General features: G+C 43.0%; 1 protein-coding gene across 2 annotated transcripts in view; it reads right to left on the bottom strand.

Moving 5' to 3' along the window:
- Nucleotides 1-1154: 1154 nt before the first annotated feature.
- Nucleotides 1155-22959, bottom strand: part of slc16a13 (solute carrier family 16 member 13) — a 42118-nt gene continuing 20313 nt past the window's right edge. For both annotated transcript variants that reach the window (XM_071379106.1, XM_071379105.1), the window contains exons 3-8: nt 15603-15830; nt 15309-15452; nt 14889-15145; nt 14285-14479; nt 13788-14127; nt 1155-5857 (exon numbers count right to left, since the gene is read on the bottom strand). In XM_071379106.1, the coding sequence (XP_071235207.1) occupies nt 5517-5857; nt 13788-14127; nt 14285-14479; nt 14889-15145; nt 15309-15452; nt 15603-15828 (1503 nt within the window). In that variant the 5' untranslated portion in view covers nt 15829-15830 and the 3' untranslated portion in view covers nt 1155-5516. The remainder of the gene's footprint in view (nt 5858-13787; nt 14128-14284; nt 14480-14888; nt 15146-15308; nt 15453-15602; nt 15831-22959) is intronic.

Genomic DNA, 22959 nt, shown 5'->3' with positions numbered 1-22959 from the left:
CCACACAGGTGTGGTTCCTGAGTTAATTAATCAATTAACATCCCATCATGCTTAGGGTCATATATACAAATTCCCAGTTACCCGTTGTTTTGGCTACCATGGCTAGAAGAGATTGCAATGACTTTGAAAGAGGGGTCTCAAAGGAGCATGGGTTTTTTAAACGGTGTGTGTCACCAATCTCAACCGAATTGAACATTTATGGGAGATTCTGGAGCGCCGCCTGAGACAACGTTTTCCACCAACATAACGCCAAATGATGGAATTTCTCATGGAAGAATGTTGTCGCATCCCTCCAATAGAGTTCCAAAAAGTTGTAGAATCTATTCGAAGGCGCATTGAAACTGTTCTGGCGTCGTGGTGGCCCAACGTCCTATTAAGACACTTTACAGTGCCTTCAGAAAGTATTCACATCCCTTGACTTTTTCCACATTTTGTTCTGTTAAAACCTGAATTTAAAATGGATTGAATTGAGATTATTTTGTCACTGGCCTACACACAATACCCCATAATGTCAAAGTGGAATTATGTTTTTTTTTTATGGCAAGTCTAAATAAGTTTAGGAGTAAAAATGTAAAAAAAAGAAGTTGCATGGACTCACTCTGTGTGCAAGAATAGTGTTTAACATTATTTTTGAATGACTACCTCATCTCTGTACCCCACACATACAATTATCTGTAAGGTCCCTCAGTCGAGCAGTGAATTTCAAACAAATTCAACCACAAAGACGATGGAGGTTTTCTAATGCCTTGCAAAGAAGGGCACATATTGGCAGATGGGTAAAAATATATAAAAAAGCAGACATTGAATATCCCTTTGAGCATGGTTATTAATTACACTTTGGATGATGTATCAATACACCCAGTCACTGCAAAAATACAGGCGTCGTTCCTAACTCAGTTGCCGGAGAGGAAGGAAACCGCTCAGGGATTTCACCATGAGGCCAATGGTGACTTTATAACAGTTACAGAGTTTAATGGCTGTGATAGGAGAAAACTGAGGATGAATCAACTACATTGTAGTTACTCCACAATACTAATATAAATGACAGAGTGAAAAGAAGGAAGCCTGTACAGAATGAAAATATTCCAAAACATGCATCCTGTGTAAGGGGTGCGTAACTGGTGGCAGGGAAGTCAGACGTAGGAGAGCAGAACTGGGTAATAACCAGAGCAGTTTAATATTCAAAACCACCGGTATCCAGAATAAAAAAGTACAAAACCCATCGCGCACCAGACAACAATGTGCACAAGCACTTACAAAAAACAATTCCACACAAAGACATGGGGGGGAACAAAGGGTTAAATACACAACACGTAATGAGGGAATGAAAACCAGGTGTGTGGGAAAACAAGACAAAACAAATGGAAAATGAAAAATGGATTGGCGATGGCTAGAAGACCGGTGACGTCGACCGCCGAACATCGCCCGAACAAGGAGAGGAACCGACTTCGGCAGAAGTCGTGACATCCTGTTTGCAACAAACATGCATCATGTTTGTAATACTGCAAAAAATGTGGCAAAGCAGTTCACTTTTTGTCCTGAAAGCAAAGTGTAATGTGTATGGTTGTAATCGTTAAGAACTGGGGAGTTTTTCAGGATAAAAAGTAAACAGAATGGAGCTAAGCACAGGCAAAATCCTAGAGGAAACCTGATTCAGTCTGCTTTCCGCCAGACACTGGGAGATGAATTCACCTTTCAGCAGGACAATAAAACACAAGGCCAAATCTACACTGGAGTTGCTTACCAAGAAGACAGTGAGGGTTCCTGAGTGGGTAATCTCCAAGGTCCCTCAAGAGAAGCAGAAATGGAAGACAAAACTTTACTGATGTCAACAAAATTGTTGATGTATTCATTCCCACTCAGGAACATTCTGTTTACTTTTTATCCTTACATTACATGATGCAGCCACCACTATGCTTGAATATATGGAGAGTGATACTCAGTAACGTAACACATTCAGGACAAAAAGTGAACTGCTTTGCCACATTTTTTGCAGTATTACAAACATGATGCATGTTTGTTGCAAACGGGATGTCACGACTTCTGCCGAAGTCGGTTCCTCTCCTTGTTCAGGCGATCGACGTCACCGGTCCATTTTTCCTTTTCCATTTGTTTTGTCTTGTTTTCCCACACACCTGGTTTTCATTCCCTCATTACGTGTTGTGTATTTAATGACATATATTTTAATTTTTTTACCTTTATTTAGCAAGTCAGCAAAGAACAAATTCTTATTTTCAATGACTGTCTAGGAACAGTGGGTTAACTGTCTTGTTCAGGGGCAGAACGACAGATTTATACCTTGTCAGCTCAGGGATTTGAACTTGCAACCTTTTGGTTACTAGTCCAACACTTTTGGTTACTAGTCCACTAGGCTACGCTGCCACCCCGACCTTCTGGTGTCGAAGGCTTAATTTAGTATTCTAGAGCACCAACACCAAGTAATGACAGAAGAGAAGCTGCATGTATCTAGTTATAGACAAGTTGACTAACAAAAAGCCTAGTTAATGTCGAAAATTATAAGACGAAAAATATCAAAATAGTCCCCCTCATCCCGTCAAAAAATCATCCTGCCATCCCTGGGCAAATTAGGAATATTTTGTTTATTCATGGATACAGAAATACTTATAAGCGGGATAGCAAAATTGCATGTAAACAGCATATCCTGAACAAGACCTTAAATGGGATATGAGCTATTATCCGGAATACTGTGTGCATCAGTGGTGGCTGGTGGAAGGAGCTATAGGAGAACGACTCGTTGTAATGGCTGGAATGGTATAAATGGAATGGAGTCAAACGTGGTTTCCATGTCTGATACCATTCCATTCCAGCCATTACAACGAGCCCATACTCCTATAGCTCTTCCCACCAGCCTCCTCTGGTGTGCATGTAAACATAGTTACTGACAAAAGTATCAACTGACCAATTAGATTACCTAGAAGTGCTCTGCCAACCAAATCCAGATCATGATTGTCTTAGCCTGGTCCCAGATCTATCAAATTGTTCGGCGGGACAATGATCAGAGGAGTTGCAAGACAGCACGAACAGATTTGGGTCAGGGGCAAAATTGTCTAGCCCTCACCTTGCAAAAAAGAATGAAAAAACATGGAAATAAATTATGAACAAGAGAAATGTACATGAGAGTAACTACATACAATTTAAACAGCACTTGATAATCAGTCAACAGAAGATTGCGTTGATTGACTGAACTGAGAAAGTTCAGGAAACTAGGAGAGCACACTGCCAATGAGTGACTACATGTCAGTAGGTAGCCTATTCCATACTTGCTTTGGGAAAACACCTTGTCTTTTGATGATCTTTTCAAAAACTTGGAAGTCTAGATGTACACTGAGTATATAAAACGTTAAGAACACCTGCTCTTTTCAAGATGTAGACTGAAAGCTATGATCCCTTGTCCACCACCCAAAGGACATTCAGCCAACCTGACACAACTGTGGGAAGCATTGGAGTCAACATGGACCAGCATCCCTGTGGAATGCTTTCGACACCTTGTAGAGTCCATGCCCCAACAAATTGAGGCTGTGCTTCTATCTACACTAAGCTCAATCTTTTGGAGTTCATTTGGTGTTTAGTCCAAAATATATGATTGTATAATATTATTGTACATGAGGAATAGACAGTCTATATGAAGATTTTTGTTCCAAAAATGCTATATCTGCCCATTTTCCCATGTTTTTTCATCAGAAATGATTTCTTATGGGTATCTTCATGAGTGTAAAATATGACTGTTTTCCAACTTTTAATTCATAGATTTTTAGATGTGTTTATTTTATTTATTTATTTGCAAAACTCTATATATCCATTGTTTAGCTGGAATTGTGTATATTTGACTGTGATATGTGATTGTCTCAACTAACTATCTTAAGATGAACGCACGAACTGTAAGTCGCTCTGGATAAGAGCATCTGCTAAATGACTGAAATGTCAAATGTACATATTTTACAGCCTACAGATCTCATATTACTATATTGATTTTAAAAAATTATATTGATGTAACAAATGTATCATTTGTGCAGTTCTTTATGAAAAAATTTCGTTATTTATTACATTTGACCGTGTTAAACCTAGCAGTACTAGTTATTCCTGAGAGTGAGGCGGATATATAGCGTTTTGCAACAAAACATGATTATTTATCTCTCTGAAATGAAACCATCAAGTAATAGATTCCAAACAATGACATGTCTGTCATTGAACAACCCCGTGGCATGATTAGACAGTGAAAAAACACACCAATCTCTTTAACAAGTTCCTTAAACTACAAAAGCTAATTTACAAACATTTCTGAAAATGGATATATAGCGTTTTAGAATGAAACTCTTTATATCCTCATAGCAGCCTGACTGTGGGACTGTGGCCTGGAGTTAGTTGAATAATACCAGGGGTCAGACAAGTAAACACATAGAACAATCATCTATTTTTTGACATCGAACACCAAATGACTGTCATGTGAATATATCATTCCAGAGAATGATTCAAAGAAAACGGATTAGTGTTACTTAATCTTACTCACGCATAGCCTACTAGATTAGACAAGTCAGAGAGTTGGGTGGGGGAAATAACTCAAACCAGATTCTCCTCTCCCTATTTAGTATGGGTAGAGATAGAGTTTAAAATAACAAATCAGACGCCTTTCTCATTGAAGACATTGAATGCTAATGGTGGCCCTGGTGTGAACGGTCACTTGTTTAACTTTTAGAAGTTCCTTACAAAATAAACATTCTGCCATCCAGCTGTGGTTGATCTTGTGAGTACACCTACATTGATCCTGCAGTGATATGCTAGCCTACTGTGGGCTACCCCTAGGCCCTGTTTGGATGGAGAGAGAGAAGGGTAAAAAATGTTGGACATATGCCATGAACTAGTCTGTCACATGATATGGTCTGTGATGTATAGCTAGCTGAGTTGCCTGAGGACTTCTTATACTGGATGCCACCCACCATGTTGACCTTTTCTCTGCAGCTAGAAAACTAAATAAGACTTCACATGAGCAAATTCTGAAAGTCATGATGACATATGGAGCAGTGGCGAAGCTATAGGAGGAAGGGCTCGTTGTAATGACTGGAATGGAGTCAATGGAGCAGAGTTTCCATATTGTTGCTGTGTTTGATACCGTTCCATTGATTCCATTCCAGCCATTACAATGAGCCCGTCCTCCTATAGGTCCTCCCACCAGCCTCCTCTGGTTAGAAGCTATGCGTGTGAAATGCCATGGTCATAACACTGCCAAGTCATATGTAACACGATATACTGTGTCTGATGAACCCACTGACTGGGTTGGATGTGTACGGTAGACATCCCACACTACCCATTTCTATTTTTGCCTTGCTGTCTGTGTCTTCCTCCTCCACAAATGTACACGACTTCGGAATATAAACCTGTAGCACTCGTGCACCTTAACCATGTAGTCCCCAGACCAATGGGGAAACTACACTGAGAAACTAGGCATTCAGCCGCCCTATTGGCTAAGTAAGGTTTGGTTGCTAACGTCGCGCAACCAATCAGCATTTAGTAGTGGCATCATCGGACCTGCTTCGGTTTAAAGGCATGTACAACTCTGGTTCCGGCTGGAGGCTGTTGTGGTCCAGTTGCGGTTGAGAGTACGGTATGGTATCTATGTGGTTGAGTTTCTCTGATATGGAGTTGGTCATGAGGCCAGACTCGGGGCTCTGCTGGTTCTGCTGCTTGTTGTTATGGTTGCGGGCGTGTCTCTGGAGAGGGCGCTGGTCGGTGCAGGAGAAGAAGTGAGGCAAAGTGGTCGTTACCATGGTACCCAGCAGGAGGAAACCACCAGCGACCAGGAAGGAGGCCGTGTAACTGCCTGTCAGGTCCTTCAGCAAACCTGCAGAGCGAGAGAAAATGTATTAGAGAAAACCAGAAGAGTAAGAAAGAGGGGGGGGGGGGGGGGGGTGGAGAGGGAGAAAGAGGCAACCCTTGGAAGAGAGAAAAGGAGCGGCCTCTGGAAAAGGGAAGGAAAGAGGGGGTGAGAGAGTGTTAGGAGACTACAGATGGTCACAGATAGGGAAAAGGAGAAAGGGAATGCGAAAAGTGTGAGAGAAAATACAGAGTCAATGGTAGGCTTTGAGGAGACTCCTACGGTAGGTACACCTATAGCTCATCTCTTGGCAGTAGTACCGCGGACTACTTTATCGCTGACCTCAACCCAAAGTCTCTCAGAGCGTTCACAGTCAGCCCACTGACACCCCCATCAGATCACAACAAAATCAATCTACTTGAACAGAGGCAATCATGAGGCATCAAAGCCAAAAGAACTGAATAATATTAAGAAATGCTATAGATGGAATGAAAATAGTGTGGAAACCTACCAAAAAACAATTAGGCAACAACAAATTCAATCCCTTTTAGACAACTTCCTAGAAAAAAATGTTTCACTGTAAAAGTGAAGGTGTAAACTTGGCAGTTCCACAAAGCTGTGAACGATCTGAGAGACAAGGCAAGAAATCAAATCAAATCAAAATTTATTAGTCACATACACATGGTTAGCAGATGTTAATGCGAGTGTAGCGAAATGCTTGTGCTTCTAGTTCCGACAATGCAGTAATAACCAACAAGTAATCTAACCTAACAATTCCACAACTACTACCTTATACACACACACAAGTGTAAAGGGATAAAGAATATGTACATAAAGATATATGAATGAGTGGTGGTACAGAACGGCATGGCAAGATGCAGTAGATGGTATAGAGTACGGTATATACATATGAGATGAGTACTGTAGGGTATGTAAACATAAAGTGGCATAGTTTAAAGTGGCTAGTGGTACATGTATTACATAAAGATGGCAAGATGCAGTAGATGATATAGAGTACAGTATATACATATGAGATGGGTAATGTAGGGTATGTAAACATTATATTAAGTGGCATTGTTTAAAGTGGCTAGTGGTACATTTTTACATAATTTCCATCAATTCCCATTTTTAAAGTGGCTGGAGTTGAGTCAGTATGTTGGCAGCGGCCGCTAAATGTTAGTGGTGGCTGTTTAACAGTCTGATGGCCTTGAGATAGAAGCTGTTTTTCAGTCTCTCGGTCCCTGCTTTGATGCACCTGTACTGACCTCGCCTTCTGGATGATAGCGGGGTGAACAGGCAGTGGCTTGGGTGGTTGTTGTCCTTGATGATCTTTATGGCCTTCCTGTGACATCGGGTGGTGTAGGTGTCCTGGAGGGCAGGTAGTTTGCCCCCGGTGATGCGTTCTGCAGACCTCACTACCCTACCCTCTGGAGAGCCTTACGGTTGTGGGCGGAGCAGTTGCCGTACCAGGCGGTGATACAGCCCGACAGGATGCTCTCGATTGTGCATCTGTAGAAGTTTGTGAGTGCTTTTGGTGACAAGCCGAATTTCTTCAGCCTCCTGAGGTTGAAGAGGCGCTGCTGCGCCTTCTTCACAACGCTGTCTGTGTGGGTGGACCAATTCAGTTTGTCCGTGATGTGTACACCGAGGAACTTAAAACTTTCCACCTTCTCCACTACTGACCCGTCGATGTGGATAGGGGGGTGCTCCCTCTGCTGTTTCCTGAAGTCCACAATCATCTCCTTTGTTTTGTTGACGTTGAGTGTGAGGTTATTTTCCTGACACCACACTCCGAGGGCCCTCACCTCCTCCCTGTAGGCCGTCTCGTCGTTGTTGGTAATCAAGCCTACCACTGTAGTGTCATCCGCAAACTTGATGATTGAGTTGGAGGCGTGCATGGCCACGCAGTCGTGGGTGAACAGGGAGTACAGGAGAGGGCTCAGAACGCACCCTTGTGGGGCCCCAGTGTTGAGGATCAGCGGGGTGGAGATGTTGTTACCTACCCTCACCACCTGGGGGCGGCCCGTCAGGAAGTCCAGGACCCAGTTGCACAGGGCGGGGTCGAGACCCAGGGTCTCGAGCTTGATGACGAGTTTGGAGGGTACTATGGTGTTAAATGCTGAGCTGTAATCGATGAACAGCATTCTCACATGGGTATTCCTCTTGTCCAGATGGGTTAGGGCAGTGTGCAGTGTGGTTGCGATTGCGTCGTCTGTGGACCTATTGGGTCGGTAAGCAAATTGGAGTGGGTCTAGGGTGTCCGGTAGGGTGGAGGTGATATGGTCCTTGACTAGTCTCTCAAAGCACTTCATGATGACGGAAGTGAGTGCTACGGGGCGGTAGTCGTTTAGCTCAGTTACCTTAGCTTTCTTGGGAACAGGAACAATGGTGGCCCTCTTGAAGCATGTGGGAACAGCAGACTGGGATAAGGATTGATTGAATATGTCCGTAAACACACCAGCCAGCTGGTCTGCGCATGCTCTGAGGACGCGGCTGGGAATGCCGTCTGGGCCTGCAGCCTTGCGAGGGTTAACACGTTTAAATGTTTTACTCACCTCGGCTGCAGTGAAGGAGAGCCCGCAGGTTTTGGTAGGGGGCCGTGTCAGTGGCACTGTATTGTCCTCAAAGCGGGCAAAAAAGTTGTTTAGCCTGTCTGGGAGCAAGACATCCTGGTCCGCGACGGGGCTGGTTTTCTTTTTGTAATCCGTGATTGACTGTAGACCCTGCCACATACCTCTTGTGTCTGAGCTGTTGAATTGCGACTCGATTTTGTCTCTGTACTGGGACTTAGCCTGTTTGATTGCCTTGCGGAGAGAATAGCTACACTGTTTGTATTCGGTCATGCTTCCGGTCACCTTGCCCTGGTTAAAAGCAGTGGTTCGCGCTTTCAGTTTCACGCGAATGCTGCCGTCAATCCACGGTTTCTGGTTTGGGAATGTTTTAATCGTTGCTGTGGGTACGACATCGTCAATGCACTTCCTAATGAACTCGCTCACCGAATCAGCATATTCGTCAATATTGTTGTTGGACGCAATGCGGAACATATTCCAATCCGCGTGATCGAAGCAGTCTTGAAGCGTGGATTCAGATTGGTCGGACCAGCGTTGAACAGACCTGAGCGCGGGAGCTTGTTGTTTGAGTTTCTGTTTGTTGGCTGGAATCAACAAAATGGAGTCGTGGTCAGCTTTTCCGAAAGGGGGGCGGGGGAGGGCCTTATATGCGTCGCGGAAATTAGTATAACAATGATCTAGGGCCTTCTACGCCATCAAAAGGAACATAAAATTCAACATACCAACTAGGATCTGGCTAAAAATACTTGAATCAGTTATAGAACACATTGTCCTTTATGGTTGTGAGGTCTGGGGTCCACTCACCAACCAAGAACTCACAAAATGGGACAAACACCAAATTGAGACTCTGCATGCAAAAATATAATCTGTGTACAACGTAAAACACCAAATAATACATGCAGGGTACCCGCTAATTATCACAATCCAGAAAAGAGCCGTTAAATTCTACAACTACCTAAAAGGAAGCGATTCCCAAACATTCCATAACAAAGCCATCACCTAGAGAAAGATGAACCTGGAGAAGAGTCGGTCCTGGGGCTCTGTTCACAAACACAAACAGACCCCACAGAGCTCCAGGACATCAACACAATTAGACCCAGCCAAATCATGAGAAAACAAAAAGATAATTACTGAGCAAACTAGAATGCTATTTGGCCCTAAACAGAGAGTACACAGTGGCAGAATACCTGACCACTGTGACTGACCCAAAATTTTAAAAAGCTTTGACTATGTACAGTCTCAGTGAGCATACCCTTGCTATTGAGAAAGGCCGCCGTAGGCAGAACTGACTCAAGAGAAGACAGGCTATATGCACACTGCCCACAAAATGAGGTGAAAACTGAGCTGCACTTCCTAACCTCCAGACAAATGTATGACCATATTAGAGACACATTTCCCTCAGATTACACAGACCCACAAAGAATTCAAAAACAATTTGGATAAACTCCCATATCGATTGGGTGAAATACCACAGTGTGTCATCACAGCAGCACGATTTGTGACCAGTTGCCACAAGAAAATGGCAACCAGTGAAGAACAAACACCATTATAAATACAACCAATATTTATGTTTATTTATTTTCCCTTTAGTACTTTAACTATTTTACACATCATTAAAACACTGTATATAGCCATAATATGACATTTGATATGTCTCTATTCCTTTGGAACTAGTTAATTTCACTTTGGTTAATTATCTATTTCACTTGCTTTGGCAACGTAAGCATATGTTTCCCATGCCAATAAAACCCTTTAAATTGAGTTGAGAGAGAGAGAGAGTGAGAGACCAAGACAGACAGAGAGCATAAGAACATAACCGAACGTAACCTAGAGGGGAGGTGGGGGATGGAGAAAGTGTGTGGGAGGTCAAATGGCCAGAGAGTGAGCGCAATAAAGCACTTGGACTGTATGGATATCCAACAGGTAGGCCAAAGGTTTAACATGGTTAGCTAATCATCAACTGATTTGACCCGCTGTTGACTAGTTGACATTTTTAAGTGTCAAGAGTACACTAAACATTAAAAACACCTTCCTAATATTGAGTTGCACCCCCTTTTGCCCTCAGAACAGCCTCAATTCGTAAGGCCTGGGACTCTACAAGGTGTCGAAAGCGTTCCACAGGGATGTTGGCCCATGTTGACACCAATGCTTCCCAAAGTTGTGTCAAGTTGTCTGGTAATGGATCTTAACTCTGAATTAGAGGTCGACCGATTAATCGGAATGGCCGATTAATTAGGGCCGATTTCAAGTTTTCATAACAATCGGAAATCGGTATTTTTGGACACCGATTTTGCCGTTTTTTTTTATTTTTTATTTTTTTTACACCTTTATTTAATCTTTATTTAACTAGGAAAGTCAGTTAAGAACACATTCTTATTTTCAATGACGGCCTAGGAACGGTGGGTTAACTGCCTCGTTCAGGGGCAGAATGACAGATTTTCACCTTGTCAGCTCGGGGGATCCAATCTTGCAACCTTACAGTTAACTAGTCCAACGCAATAACGACCTGCACTCCACAAGGAGACTGACTGCCTGTTACGCAAATGCAGTAAGCCAAGGTAAGTTGCTAGCTAGCATTAAACTTATCTTATAAAAAACAATCAATCAATCATAATCACTAGTTAACTACACATGGTTGATGATATTACTAGATATTATCTAGCGTGTCCTGCGTTGCATATAATCTGACTGAGCATACAAGCATACGAGTATGTAAGTATCTGACTGAGCGGTGGTAGGCAGAAGCAGACGCGTAAACATTCATTCAAACAGCACTTTCGTGCGTTTTGCCAGCAGCTCTTCCTTGTGCGTCAAGCATTGCGCTGTTTATGACTTCAAGCCTATCAACTCCCGAGATGAGGCTGGTGTAACCGAAGTGAAATGGCTAGCTAGTTAGCGCGCGCTAATAGCGTTTCAAACGTCACTCGCTCTGAGCCTTGGAGTAGTTGTTCCCCTTGCTCTGCATGGGTAACGCTGCTTCGAGGGTGGCTGTTGTCTTGTGTTCCTGGTTCGAGCCCAGGGAGGAGCGAGGAGAGGGACGGAAGCTATAATGTTACACTGGCAATACTAAAGTGCCTATAAGAACATCCAATAGTCAAAGGTTAATGAAATACAAATGGTATAGAGGGAAATAGTCCTATAATTCCTATAATAACTACAACCTAAAACTTCTTACCTGGAAATATTGAAGACTCATGTTAAAAGGAACCACCAGCTTTTATAAGTTCTCATGTTCTGAGCAAGGAACGTAAATGTTAGCTTTCTTACATGGCACATATTGCACTTTTACTTTCTTCTCCAGCACTTTATTTTTGCATTATTTAAACCAAATTGAATATGTTTCATTATTTATTTGAGGCTAAATTGATTTTATTGATGTATTATATTAAGTTAAAATAAGTGTACATTCAGTATTGTTGTAATTGTCATTATTACAAATAAATAAAAATTAATTTAAAAAAAGCGTCCGATTAATCAGTATTGGCTTTTTTGGTCCTCCAATAATCGGTATCGGTATCGGCGTTGAAAAATCATAATCGGTCGACCTCTACTCTGAATAGCTCGTTCCATCTCATCCAACAGATGCTCAATTAGATTGAGATCTGGTGATTTTGCAGGTCACTGCAGTAAGCTGAACACACTGTCATGTTCGTGGAACCATTCCAGGACAATCCTAGCCTTGCGGCACGGGACATCATCTTACTGACAAAAATCTATTTGCGGACGGATACAGTTGCCATGAAGAGATGCACCTGATCGGCAGTGATGTTCAGATATCCTGTGGCATTGAAACGTTGCTCCACTTTAATCAAGGGGCCAAGTGTGTGCCAGGAAAACACAATCCACAGCATCACACCATCACCACCAGCCTGCAATGTTGACAGGCAGCATGATCGACGCTTGTGCTCATGTGGTTTTCTCCATACCCCTGTGGTTTTCTACATACCACTGTGGTTTTCTCCATACCACTGTGGTTTTCTACATACCCCTGTGGTTTTCTACATACCCCTGTGGTTTTCTCCATACCCCTGTGGTTTTCTCCATACCCCTGTGGTTTTCTACATACCCCTGTGGTTTTCTACATACCACTGTGGTTTTCTACATACCACTGTGGTTTTCTACATACCACTGTGGTTTTCTACATACCACTGTGGTTTTCTCCATACCACTGTGGTTTTCTACATACCACTGTGGTTTTCTACATACCACTGTGGTTTTCTACATACCACTGTGGTTTTCTACATACCACTGTGGTTTTCTACATACCACTGTGGTTTTCTACATACCACTGTGGTTTTCTACATACCCCTGTGGTTTTCTACATACCACTGTGGTTTTCTACATACCACTGTGGTTTTCTACATACCACTGTGGTTTTCTACATACCACTGTGGTTTTCTACATACCACTGTGGTTTTCTACATACCACTGTGGTTTTCTACATACCACTGCAACAGCAGTTTCTTGTTTTTTTGCTGAAAGAAGTGGAACGCTGTAAGGTCGTCGGCTAGCGTACCCCATTCGTGTGAAGGTACGACGAGTTGTGGGTCTTTTATAGGTCTTTGGGCACCAATGTTGTATTGCACAATTCGTGTCAGCTTTGTCAGCCTCCTTTGTCTTATTTCATAAATGACCTGGCCTGCCGTTGGCTGGATGTTCTTAGGGTGTCTGACTATTCTTGATGGTGAAAAACCCAGCAGCGTTGCAGTTCTTGACACACCCAAACCAGTGCACCTGGCACCTACTACCATACCCTGTTCAAAGGCACTTAAATATTTTATCTTGCCCATTCACGCTCTGAATGGCACCATACACAATCCATGTCTCAAGGTTTAAAAATCCTTCATTAACCTGTCTCCTCCCCTTCATCTACACTGATTGAAGAGGATTTAACAAGTGCCATCAATACGGGATCATAGCTGTCATCTGGATTCACCTGGTCATGTCATGGAAAGGACAGGTGTTCCTAATGTTTTGTACACTCAATGTATATGGAGCCTCTATTAGGTTACATATGGCCTCTTCTCCCCTTACATGGTACCTCAAGGTCAAGACAGGTCACCCATAAAGACTTGAAACACATGGGGCTAACCTGGGGGTCATCTTGCTAAAACGTGTTTCTGTGTGAGGGAGTTACGTAAAACTATACGTAGAGGGATGGATGAGCTAGCATGCAGGTGAGGGGGGGGGGACAGAATGCAGAAAAGTTCCCAATCTTGACCTCAACCATTACGGGGTCAACAGAACAAAAATGTCCTTAGAGCAACACTTAGGGCAAAGGTGGCCAAACTTGGGGAACAGGAGTGCACTCTGCAATCTATCCCCAATTCCTTCAACATCCAACAGCAGTCAACGGCTGCTCCACTCTTCTCCAGTATCTCTCGTACCTGACAGCGGTGCCCCCAGCAGCCCCCCGACGCTCTCGATCATCTGTAGCAGCCCCAGGGCGCCCAGCATCCGCTCCATGCCCACGATCTCCGGCACCACCGCGAACACCAGGGGAGTCATGGCGCCGGCGCAGAACCCGTAGGCTAGGCTGATGATGAGCAGGCCCGGGTAGGACCCCCCCAGGGAGCCCAGGGGCAGCAAGAGGAGGGAGAGGCCCAACAGGCCCGTCCAGAGGACCAGCATGTGGAGCAGACGGAGCCGGCCTAGGTCCGAGGCCCAGCCGGACACCACACGGCCCACGATGTCCGTCACACCCGTGGCTGAGATGACAAAGGCAGCCTGGATAAGATTGAAACAGTTGACATGAATCTATGCATCTACCAATCAGAGCAACAAAAACTGAACAAAACAATTGGTAATCGATAATCATTTTGGATAATCTCTAAAATCCCATTGTTTACACAGTGATGTAATTGTGAAATAGGCTCATTCAAACCTGATACTGGGAGAAGCCCTCGTGGCGGCTGTGGGCCACCAGGTGGACGTAAGGCACAAAGTAGCCACAGTTGAATAAGGTGATGGCCAGGCTGTACGTGAGGAAGGGCCGCTGGAAGAGGAGGGAAAGCTCCAGGTAGGAGTAGGCCCGGTGGAAGATGGAGGCGCAGGACCAGGCACTCTCACCTGGGGCCAGCTGGAAAGAGCGAGGAGAGGGGTGAAGAAGAGCATGAGAGAAAGAGACTGACGCTGAAACAAATTACTTAAAACCTAGAAAGCAGGTCCATCAAACACTGCTGGCACCCAAACAAGACGTCACACGCAAGATTACACAACACAGATACTTGATGTGTTTTGCAACTGTTCCTGTAGTATAAAGGTTGAACCCACATGAGTCCTATTATGAAATGCCAAAACCCAGTTATCAAACATTAGATGTGTTAAGTCAGCCAGAAAGAGAGAGCGAGAGAGAGTGAGAGAGCGAGAGAGAGAGAGAAGAGGACGTTACAGGAGGTCGATTGTTACTTTGATCAAGGTAATTACCCCAAATTGCTCTGGATAAGAGCATCTGCTAAAATGACAAAACTGTAAATGGATGTTCCTACCGCAGCTACAGCCTTGTGAGTCCCCAGGGGCCTGATGAGGGCCCCACAGGCCACCATGTTGAGGCTGAGGCCCCCCAGGATCAGAAGGGCCCCCCGCCAGGTGTACATCTCCACCAAGAGCTGGAAGAGGGGTGAGAAGGCGAAGGACGAGAGGCCCACGCCCGTAAAGCCCAGCGCCATGGCCAGGGAGCGCTTCCGGGTGAAGTACTGCATCACTGACGCCACCATAGGAGTGAAGATTAATGCCCAGCCCGAACCTGGAGGGTAGGCCGGAGGGGATAAAGAGGGAGTTATATACTAGATGTTCAGAGTTTTGGACATAAAAGAGAAACAGAAAGTAGCATGTGAGTGTTTTTAGGTCCAAGTGTGTGTGTGTGTGTGTGTGTGTGTGTGTGTGTGTGTGTGTGTGTGTGTGTGTACCTGAGATGACGCCCAAGGTGAGGTAGAGGTGTGTGACGCAGGTGGCCTGTGAGGCCAGGATGAAGCCCAGTGCAGAGAGACAACCTCCTGCCATCACTACAGGTCTGGCACCGTATCCATTACACAACGCTGTGCCAAGTGGACCTGGGGAACACACACACACACAGGTTTAACTACCAGTCATTACACTGTGTACAACGGACTAAGGATCATTTATGATCACATGGGGCATTACCCTCCTCTCCTATATATATATACACATATATATATATTTATATACACACACACACTCACTGACACACTGCTGCATGGCCAACCCTATGGATGTGATCCAGGAGACAGCCTGGGCGCTCTCCTCAAAGTACTGCACAAACTCCACAAAGAAGACCCCCATGCTCCGGATTATCCCAAACACCAGGGCAGAGGTCACAAACAGGGCCCCCACCACCACCCAGCCCCACCCACCATCTGGGGCTGCTGGCTGGCTCTGGAGCGCCTGGGGGGCCTGCAGCTTGGCCATGACTGGGAGGGAGGGAGAGATATGGAGAGAGATGAAAGGAGATGTTATTTGTGATACTTCAGAAATACCCTGTTTAAACCATGCATTAGAAACACTACATTCTACTACAGCCTTTGCTCTTGAGCCTTTGCTGTATTGCATTGCATCGAAAACCTGTGTTACTTTCAGGTGCAGGCTTCAAAGAAACAACATGTCAATCATGCAAGAATGTATCAGACGTGCTTGAATTTGCCTGCTGCTATGTGGGTTTTCACTGGGTTTCCATAAATGTGCCTTCAAATAAATAGACAATGAATGACATTTAGAGGAAATCGCTTGTGGGTTAAATGGGTAGTCGACCCGAAACAGGTGCTCTGTGATCCTGTGGAGCTAGACTGTTGAATAGCAAGGTATCAAACACATCAAACATACGGAAACCACGTTTGACTCCGTTCCATTAATTCCATTCCAGACATTACAATGAGCCAGTCCTCCAATAGCTCCTCCCACCAGCCTCTGGTAGAACACCAGCATATTTCAGATTCCTAACACTGATTCCCTATTGTTCATGCAAAGCCTATTTCAAAGCCTGTTGCACTTAAAGTATGTTTCAGAAACGACCTAAGATTTTGGAAATACACATTTTCAGATGTACATTTCTATTTTTATTACGCGATCACCTCATATTTACTAGAGATGCACAATATATCTGTGAAGATATCAGAATCAGACGATATTAGCTAAAAATTTCAAAATCGACATCGGCCCGATGTCTAGTTTAACGCCGATGTGCAAAATCAATGTCAAAGCTGACGTGCATACCTACAGTTGAAGTAGGACGTTTACACACACCTTAGCAAAATACATTTAAACTCAGTTTTCCACAATTCCTGACATTTAATCTGAGTAAAAATTTAGTTCAGCTTTTGATTTAGTTCAGCTTTTATTTATTTCATCACATTCCCAGTGGGTCAGAAGTTTACATGCAATTAGTATTTGGTAGCATTGCCTTTAAATTGTTTAACTTGGGTCAATCATTTCGAGTAGCCTTCCATAAGCTTCCCACAATAAGTTGGGTGAATTTTGTCCCATTCCTACAGAAAGAGCTGGTGTAACTGAGTCAGGTTTGTAGGCAGCCTTGCTTGCACACACTTTTTCAGTTCTGCCCACAAATTCCCTATAGGATTGAGGTGAGGGCTTTGTGATGGCCACTCCAATACCTTGACTTTGTTGTCCTTAAGCCATTTCGCCACAACTTTGGAAGTATGCTTGGGTCATTGTCCATTTGGAAGACCCATTTGCGACCAAGCTTTAACTTCCTGACTGATGTCTTGAGATGTTGCTTCAATATATCCACAGCATTTTCTTTCCTCATGATGCCATCTATTTTGTGAAGTGCACCAGTCCCTCCTGTAACAAAGCACCCCCACAACATGATGCTGCCACCCCCGTGCTTCATGTTTGGGATGGTGTTCTTCGGCTTGCAAGCCTCCCCCTTTTTCCTCCAAACATAACATGGTCATTATGGCCAAACAGTTCTATTTTTGTTTCATCAGACCAGAGGACATTTCTCCAAAAAGTACGATCTTTGTCCCCATGTGCAGTTGCAAACCGTAGTCTGGCTTTTTTGTGGCGGTTTTGGAGCAGTGGCTTCTTCCTTGCTGAGCGGCCTTTCAGGTTATGTCGATATAGAACTCGTTTTACTGTGGATATAGATACTTTTGTACCTGTTTCCTCCAGCATCTTCACATGGTCCTTTTCTGTTGTTCTGGGATTGACTAGCACTTTTCACACCAAAGTACGTTAATCTCTAGGAGACAGAACGTGTCTCCTTCCTGAGTGGTATGATGGCTGCGTGGTCCCATGGTGTTTATACTTGCGTACTATTGTTTGTACAGATGAACGTGGTACCTTCAGGCGTTTGGAAATTGCTCCCAAGGATGAACCAGACTTGTGGAGGTCTACAAATATTTTTCTGATTTCTTTTGATTTTCCCATGATGTCAAGCAAAGAGGCACTGAGTTTGAAGGTAGGCCTTGAAATACATCCATATGTACACCTCTAATTGACTCAAATGATGTCAATTAGCCTATCAGAAGCTTCTAAAGCCATGGCATAATTTTCTGGAATTTTAATTATGTGATTAATTATAAATAGTAATTTCTATTAGCTAATTCATATTGTAGTTTGTCAGCGAGAGTTATACAAATATGACCGCTTGTATTACGTCAATCTTTCCTCAGTTAGCGCATTGTGTTATGCTGTAGATACTTTTATGAATGTCTGATAATTGCATCCAAAAATAAACTGCTCACATTCTGGACATAACTTTGTAAGGACTGTTTTTGTGCAAAATGTTTCTGAAAAAAGTGTGGCCTGCTCAAATGGTGATTGTTGCGTCATTTGAAACTGGCCGTTCTAAATAAGCTTTCTAATCACACCGGTTTGATCGTACGCTACAGGGACCACTGTAGAATGATCACACCCGTGTGTTTGTACGTGTGAAAAGGTTCAAGTTAGAGAGGGAGATATAAGACTCCAGCTTCAGAGATTTTTGCAATTTGTTCCAGTCATTGGCAGCAGAGAACTGGAAGGAAAAGCGGCCAAAGGAAGTGTTGGTTTTGGGGATGACCAGTGCAATATACCTGCTGGAGCGCGTGCTACGGGTGGGTGTTACTATAGTGACCAGTGAGCTTTGCTAGGTAAAGCCCCACCTTATCTAAGACATATAGATGACCTCGAGCCAGTGGGTTTGGTGACAGATATGTAGTGAGGGCCAGCCAACGAGAGCATACAAGTCGCAGTGGTGGGTAGTATATGGGGCTTTGGTGAAAAAACGGACTGCACTGTGATAGACTACATCTAGTTTGCTGAGTAGAGTGTTGGGTGCTATTTTGTAAATGACATCGCCGAAGTCAAGGATCGGTAGGATAGTCAGTTTTACGAAGGCAAGTTTGGCGGCATGAGTGAAGGAGGCTTTGTTGCGAAGTAGGAAGCCGATTCTAGATTTAATTTTGGATTGGAGATGGGGCTTTGAAATACATCCACAGGTACACCTCCAATTGACTCAAATTATGTCAATTAGCCTATCAGAAGCTTCTAAAGCCATGACATCATTTTCTGGAATTTTCCAAGCTGTTTAAAGGCAGTCAAATTAGCGTATGTAAACTTCTGACCCACTGGAATTGTGATTCAGAAATAATCTGTCTGTAAACAATTGTTGGGAAAATGACCTGTGTCATGCACAAAGTAGATGTCCTAACCGACTTGCCAAAACTTTAGTTTGTTTAAAACCTCTCTGAACCACCCATCCCGGATCCGGGATCATTGTCATCAGAAACGCTGACTAGCATAGCCTAGCATAGCGCCACAGGTAAATAATATAATATAATGAAATCACAAGTCCAATACAGCAAATGAAATATAAACATCTTGTGAATCCAGCCAACATGTCCGATTTTTAAAATGTTTTACAGCGAAAACACAACATATATTTATGTTAGCTCAACACCATATCCAAAAACACACAGCCATTTTTTCACAGCAAAGATAGCTTTCACAAAACCCACAAATAGAGATAAAATTAATCACTAACCTTTGAACATCTTCATCAGATGACACTCATATGACATCATGTTATACAATACATTTATGTTTTGTTCGATAATGTGCATAGTTATAGCCACAAATCGTGGTTTTACATTGGCGCCATGTTCAGAAATGGCTCCAAAATAGCCAGAATAATTACAGAGAGCAACGTGAAATACAGAAATACTCATCATAAAACTTTGATGAAAGATACATGTTTTACATATAATTAAAGATACACTGGTTCTTAACGCAACCGCTGTGTTAGATTTTAAAAATAACTTTTGTAAAAAGCATCCCATGCAATAATCTGAGACGGCGCTCAGCCATTCTCCGCCATGTTGGAGTCAACAGAAATACGAAATTACATCATAAATATTCCCTTACCTTTGATGATCTTTCATCAGAATGCAGTGCCAGGAATCCTAGTTCCACAATAAATCGTTGTTTTGTTTTATAATGTCCATTACTTCTGTCGAATTAGCAACTTTGGCTAGCATGTGTAGTACACGTGTCCATACAAATTTACGCTAATGAACGAAAACTTAAAAAAGTGATATTACAAATCGAATAAACTGGTCAAACTCAGTTGAGAATCAATCTTCAGGATGTTTTTCTCATATATATCCAATAACGTCCCAAACGGAGCATTTCTTCATGTCTATATAACTCAGGACAGACAAGGACATCACATGCCTAGCGTGCGTGGCCAAGAACTGGCAATCTGCCTGACCAGTCACTCCAAAAGCTCTCGTTCGGCCCCACATCATGCTAGACGCTTCATTCCACGTTCTACTGCCTGTTGACATCTAGTGGAAGGCGTATGAAGTGCATACAGATCTATAAATATAGGAGAATTGAATAGGCGATGACTTTCACAGCGACCCATTTCAGAATTTTCACTTCCTGTTTGGAAGTTTGCCTGCCATATGAGTTCTGTTTTACTCACAGATATAATTCAAACAGTTTAAGAAACTTCAGAGTGTTTTCTATCCAATAGTAATAATAATATGCATATCATATGATCTAGGACAGAGTACGAGGCCGTTCAATTTGGGCACCAATTCATCCAAAAGTGAAAATGTCGCCCCCTATCCTGGAGAAGTTAACAAAAAAATTTGTGGAGTGGTTGAAAAACAAGTTTTAATGACTCCAACCTAAGTGTATGTAAACTTCCGACTTCAACTGTATATAACGTAGGTACATGACGTAATGACGCCATGTAAAACTTTGCCCTACACGTGCAACACAGCATTCCTAACCTAGCCCACAATGTCTGCTGTGTGGATTGAGCAGTCAACGACTCGAGACAGTAATTTGAAAGAGATAGAAAATTTCAGCAAGACAACTCAAAGGCAAAATGCATTAACGCCAAGATAATGGAATTCATTGACCTTGACAATCAACCGTTCTCTGTCGTGGGTGATGTTGGCTTTCGCCGACTGGTCGGGTATCGGTACACACTAAGTTACCAAGTGCGCTATTTTTCAGGTGTTGCACTACCGGAGTTTCACAGTAACAGCATCACTGCTATTAGCTTCAAGACGGACATTTGGACCAGCGATATCAGCCCCATGAGCATGCTGAGTCTGACAGCACAGTGGGTCGTCGAGGATTTCGTACTGAGGAAAGTCGTATTTCATGCTCATGAATGTGCTGGTTGTCATACCGCTGCTGCCATTTCAATGGCATTTGAAAACATGTTTGAAAATTGGAAATTTGAACACACGAGCTAGCTCCATTCAAACAACTGACTCGAGAAATAAGCTCATCAACTGCACCTGCAGAGAACGTGATACCCTCTGTCATGGAATTGAAACGCCTGCTCAACAAAACTGGTGACAGTCTGTGAACCAGCGATTCGGTGGCATTCTCTCTTTACTGTGTCGCCACCATGATCGATGCTAGGTACAAGGACCGCTACTTCGATGCAGACAAGAAACAGGGTATGTGAAATGTTACATACACAGCTGGACAAGATGGAAACGGACACAGTGACAGTGCGCACCGAGGAAGAGAGGCCACGGACAGACAGAGCTGAAACTTCACTGCTTGACATGTATAATGAAATCCTGGTTGAGAATAAAACGACTGAACTGAATAACGAAACAGCACAGCAAGTAAGTGAAATAAATATGTTTTGATGATGTTTTACTGGTAATGGGGACCTACGTAAATGCCAACAAAATAACTTTTTGGTCAGTGTGGTGTGTGTATGTGTAACCTTTATTTAACTAGGCAAGTCAGTTAAGAAAAAATCTTATTTACAATGACGGCCTACACCGGCCAAACCCAGACGATGCTGGGCCAATTGTGCACCGCCCTATGGGACTCCCAATCATGGCCGAATGTGATATAGCCTGGATTCGAACCAGGGACTGTAGTGACGCCTCTTGCACTGAGATGCAGTGCATTAGACCGCTGCGTTCATGTGTGTGTGCGTTATCTATTTAACTGAACTAGAATGCTTAAAAGGCCGCTAAAATTTTTAATATCGGTTATCGGTACTGGGGTTTTTGGCAAGGAAAATATCGGATATCGTTATCAGCCACAAATGTCATATCGGTGTATCACTAATATTTACACCACTATGTTCCACAATCACAGTCACATATTAAATCTGTCATCACAAAAAGATTGTATTGTACGGTTGAGTCATTGATTTACAATGGAAATGAATTACACTTATTGTGGGTCAACACATGAAAGGCCCTTTAAGTATAAAAAAGACACTATGCATTTGGTAGTATGTCCTTCTACAGGGAAAATCCAAGCCTAAATTCCCCAATGGCAGTATGCCATAAAACCTATTAGAGTATTCAAAACATTAAATTGAATTAAAACTTGACGTAAGGGATAGAAAAATCTAAAGAAAAAGTGGCACTAATCTGAAACTAAATGGAATTGACTGCAACTCTGATGTGTACAAGAGTATATTATGAAAAGTCAGAGATCAGCACTTTCCATTCCAGGACCCAGAACTGTAGACAGAATGAGAGGGATGGATGGAACACAGCAGGATAGGTGGGAGGTTTGATAAACAGTCCTTGTTTTGTTTTTTGTTTTTTGGGGGGGAGGGGGGGAGATCAGCTTTAATATTGCAGATAGATTGTGACTTAAATAATAGATTCCTATTTGCCATATATTTTTCAGCTGTGCTGTTTCACAAAAGTTATGAACCTTTCTATTCTCATAATTTCTAAAGATTATAAATTAAAGATAACACATTTTGCAAAGACTATTATTATATTATTGATCGATTGATTAGGAATTTTCAAATCACCCAGCAGTGCTATTTGCAGAGTTAGCTCCAGGTAAATGTTACAATTCTTCAGCCATTCCTGAACCTGCGACCAAAAACAAGCTACATACAGTATGGACAGTACCAAAACAACTGATCTAAAGATTGTCTCTTCGCAGCCAAATCTGCAGAGGTTTAATGTATCCCCCATATATATAACATTCTATTCGATGCAAACTAGAAAAAGTTTTGAATCTGGCGTTGTTTTGTGTATCTGTTCATAAACCATGTGCCATGGAATCGGTACATCAAAAATCTCTTCC

This window comes from Salvelinus alpinus, chromosome 31, assembly GCF_045679555.1.
Source record: "Salvelinus alpinus chromosome 31, SLU_Salpinus.1, whole genome shotgun sequence".
Classification (NCBI taxonomy): Eukaryota; Metazoa; Chordata; class Actinopteri; order Salmoniformes; family Salmonidae; genus Salvelinus; species Salvelinus alpinus.
This window is presented reverse-complemented; position numbering and strand designations above follow the sequence as displayed.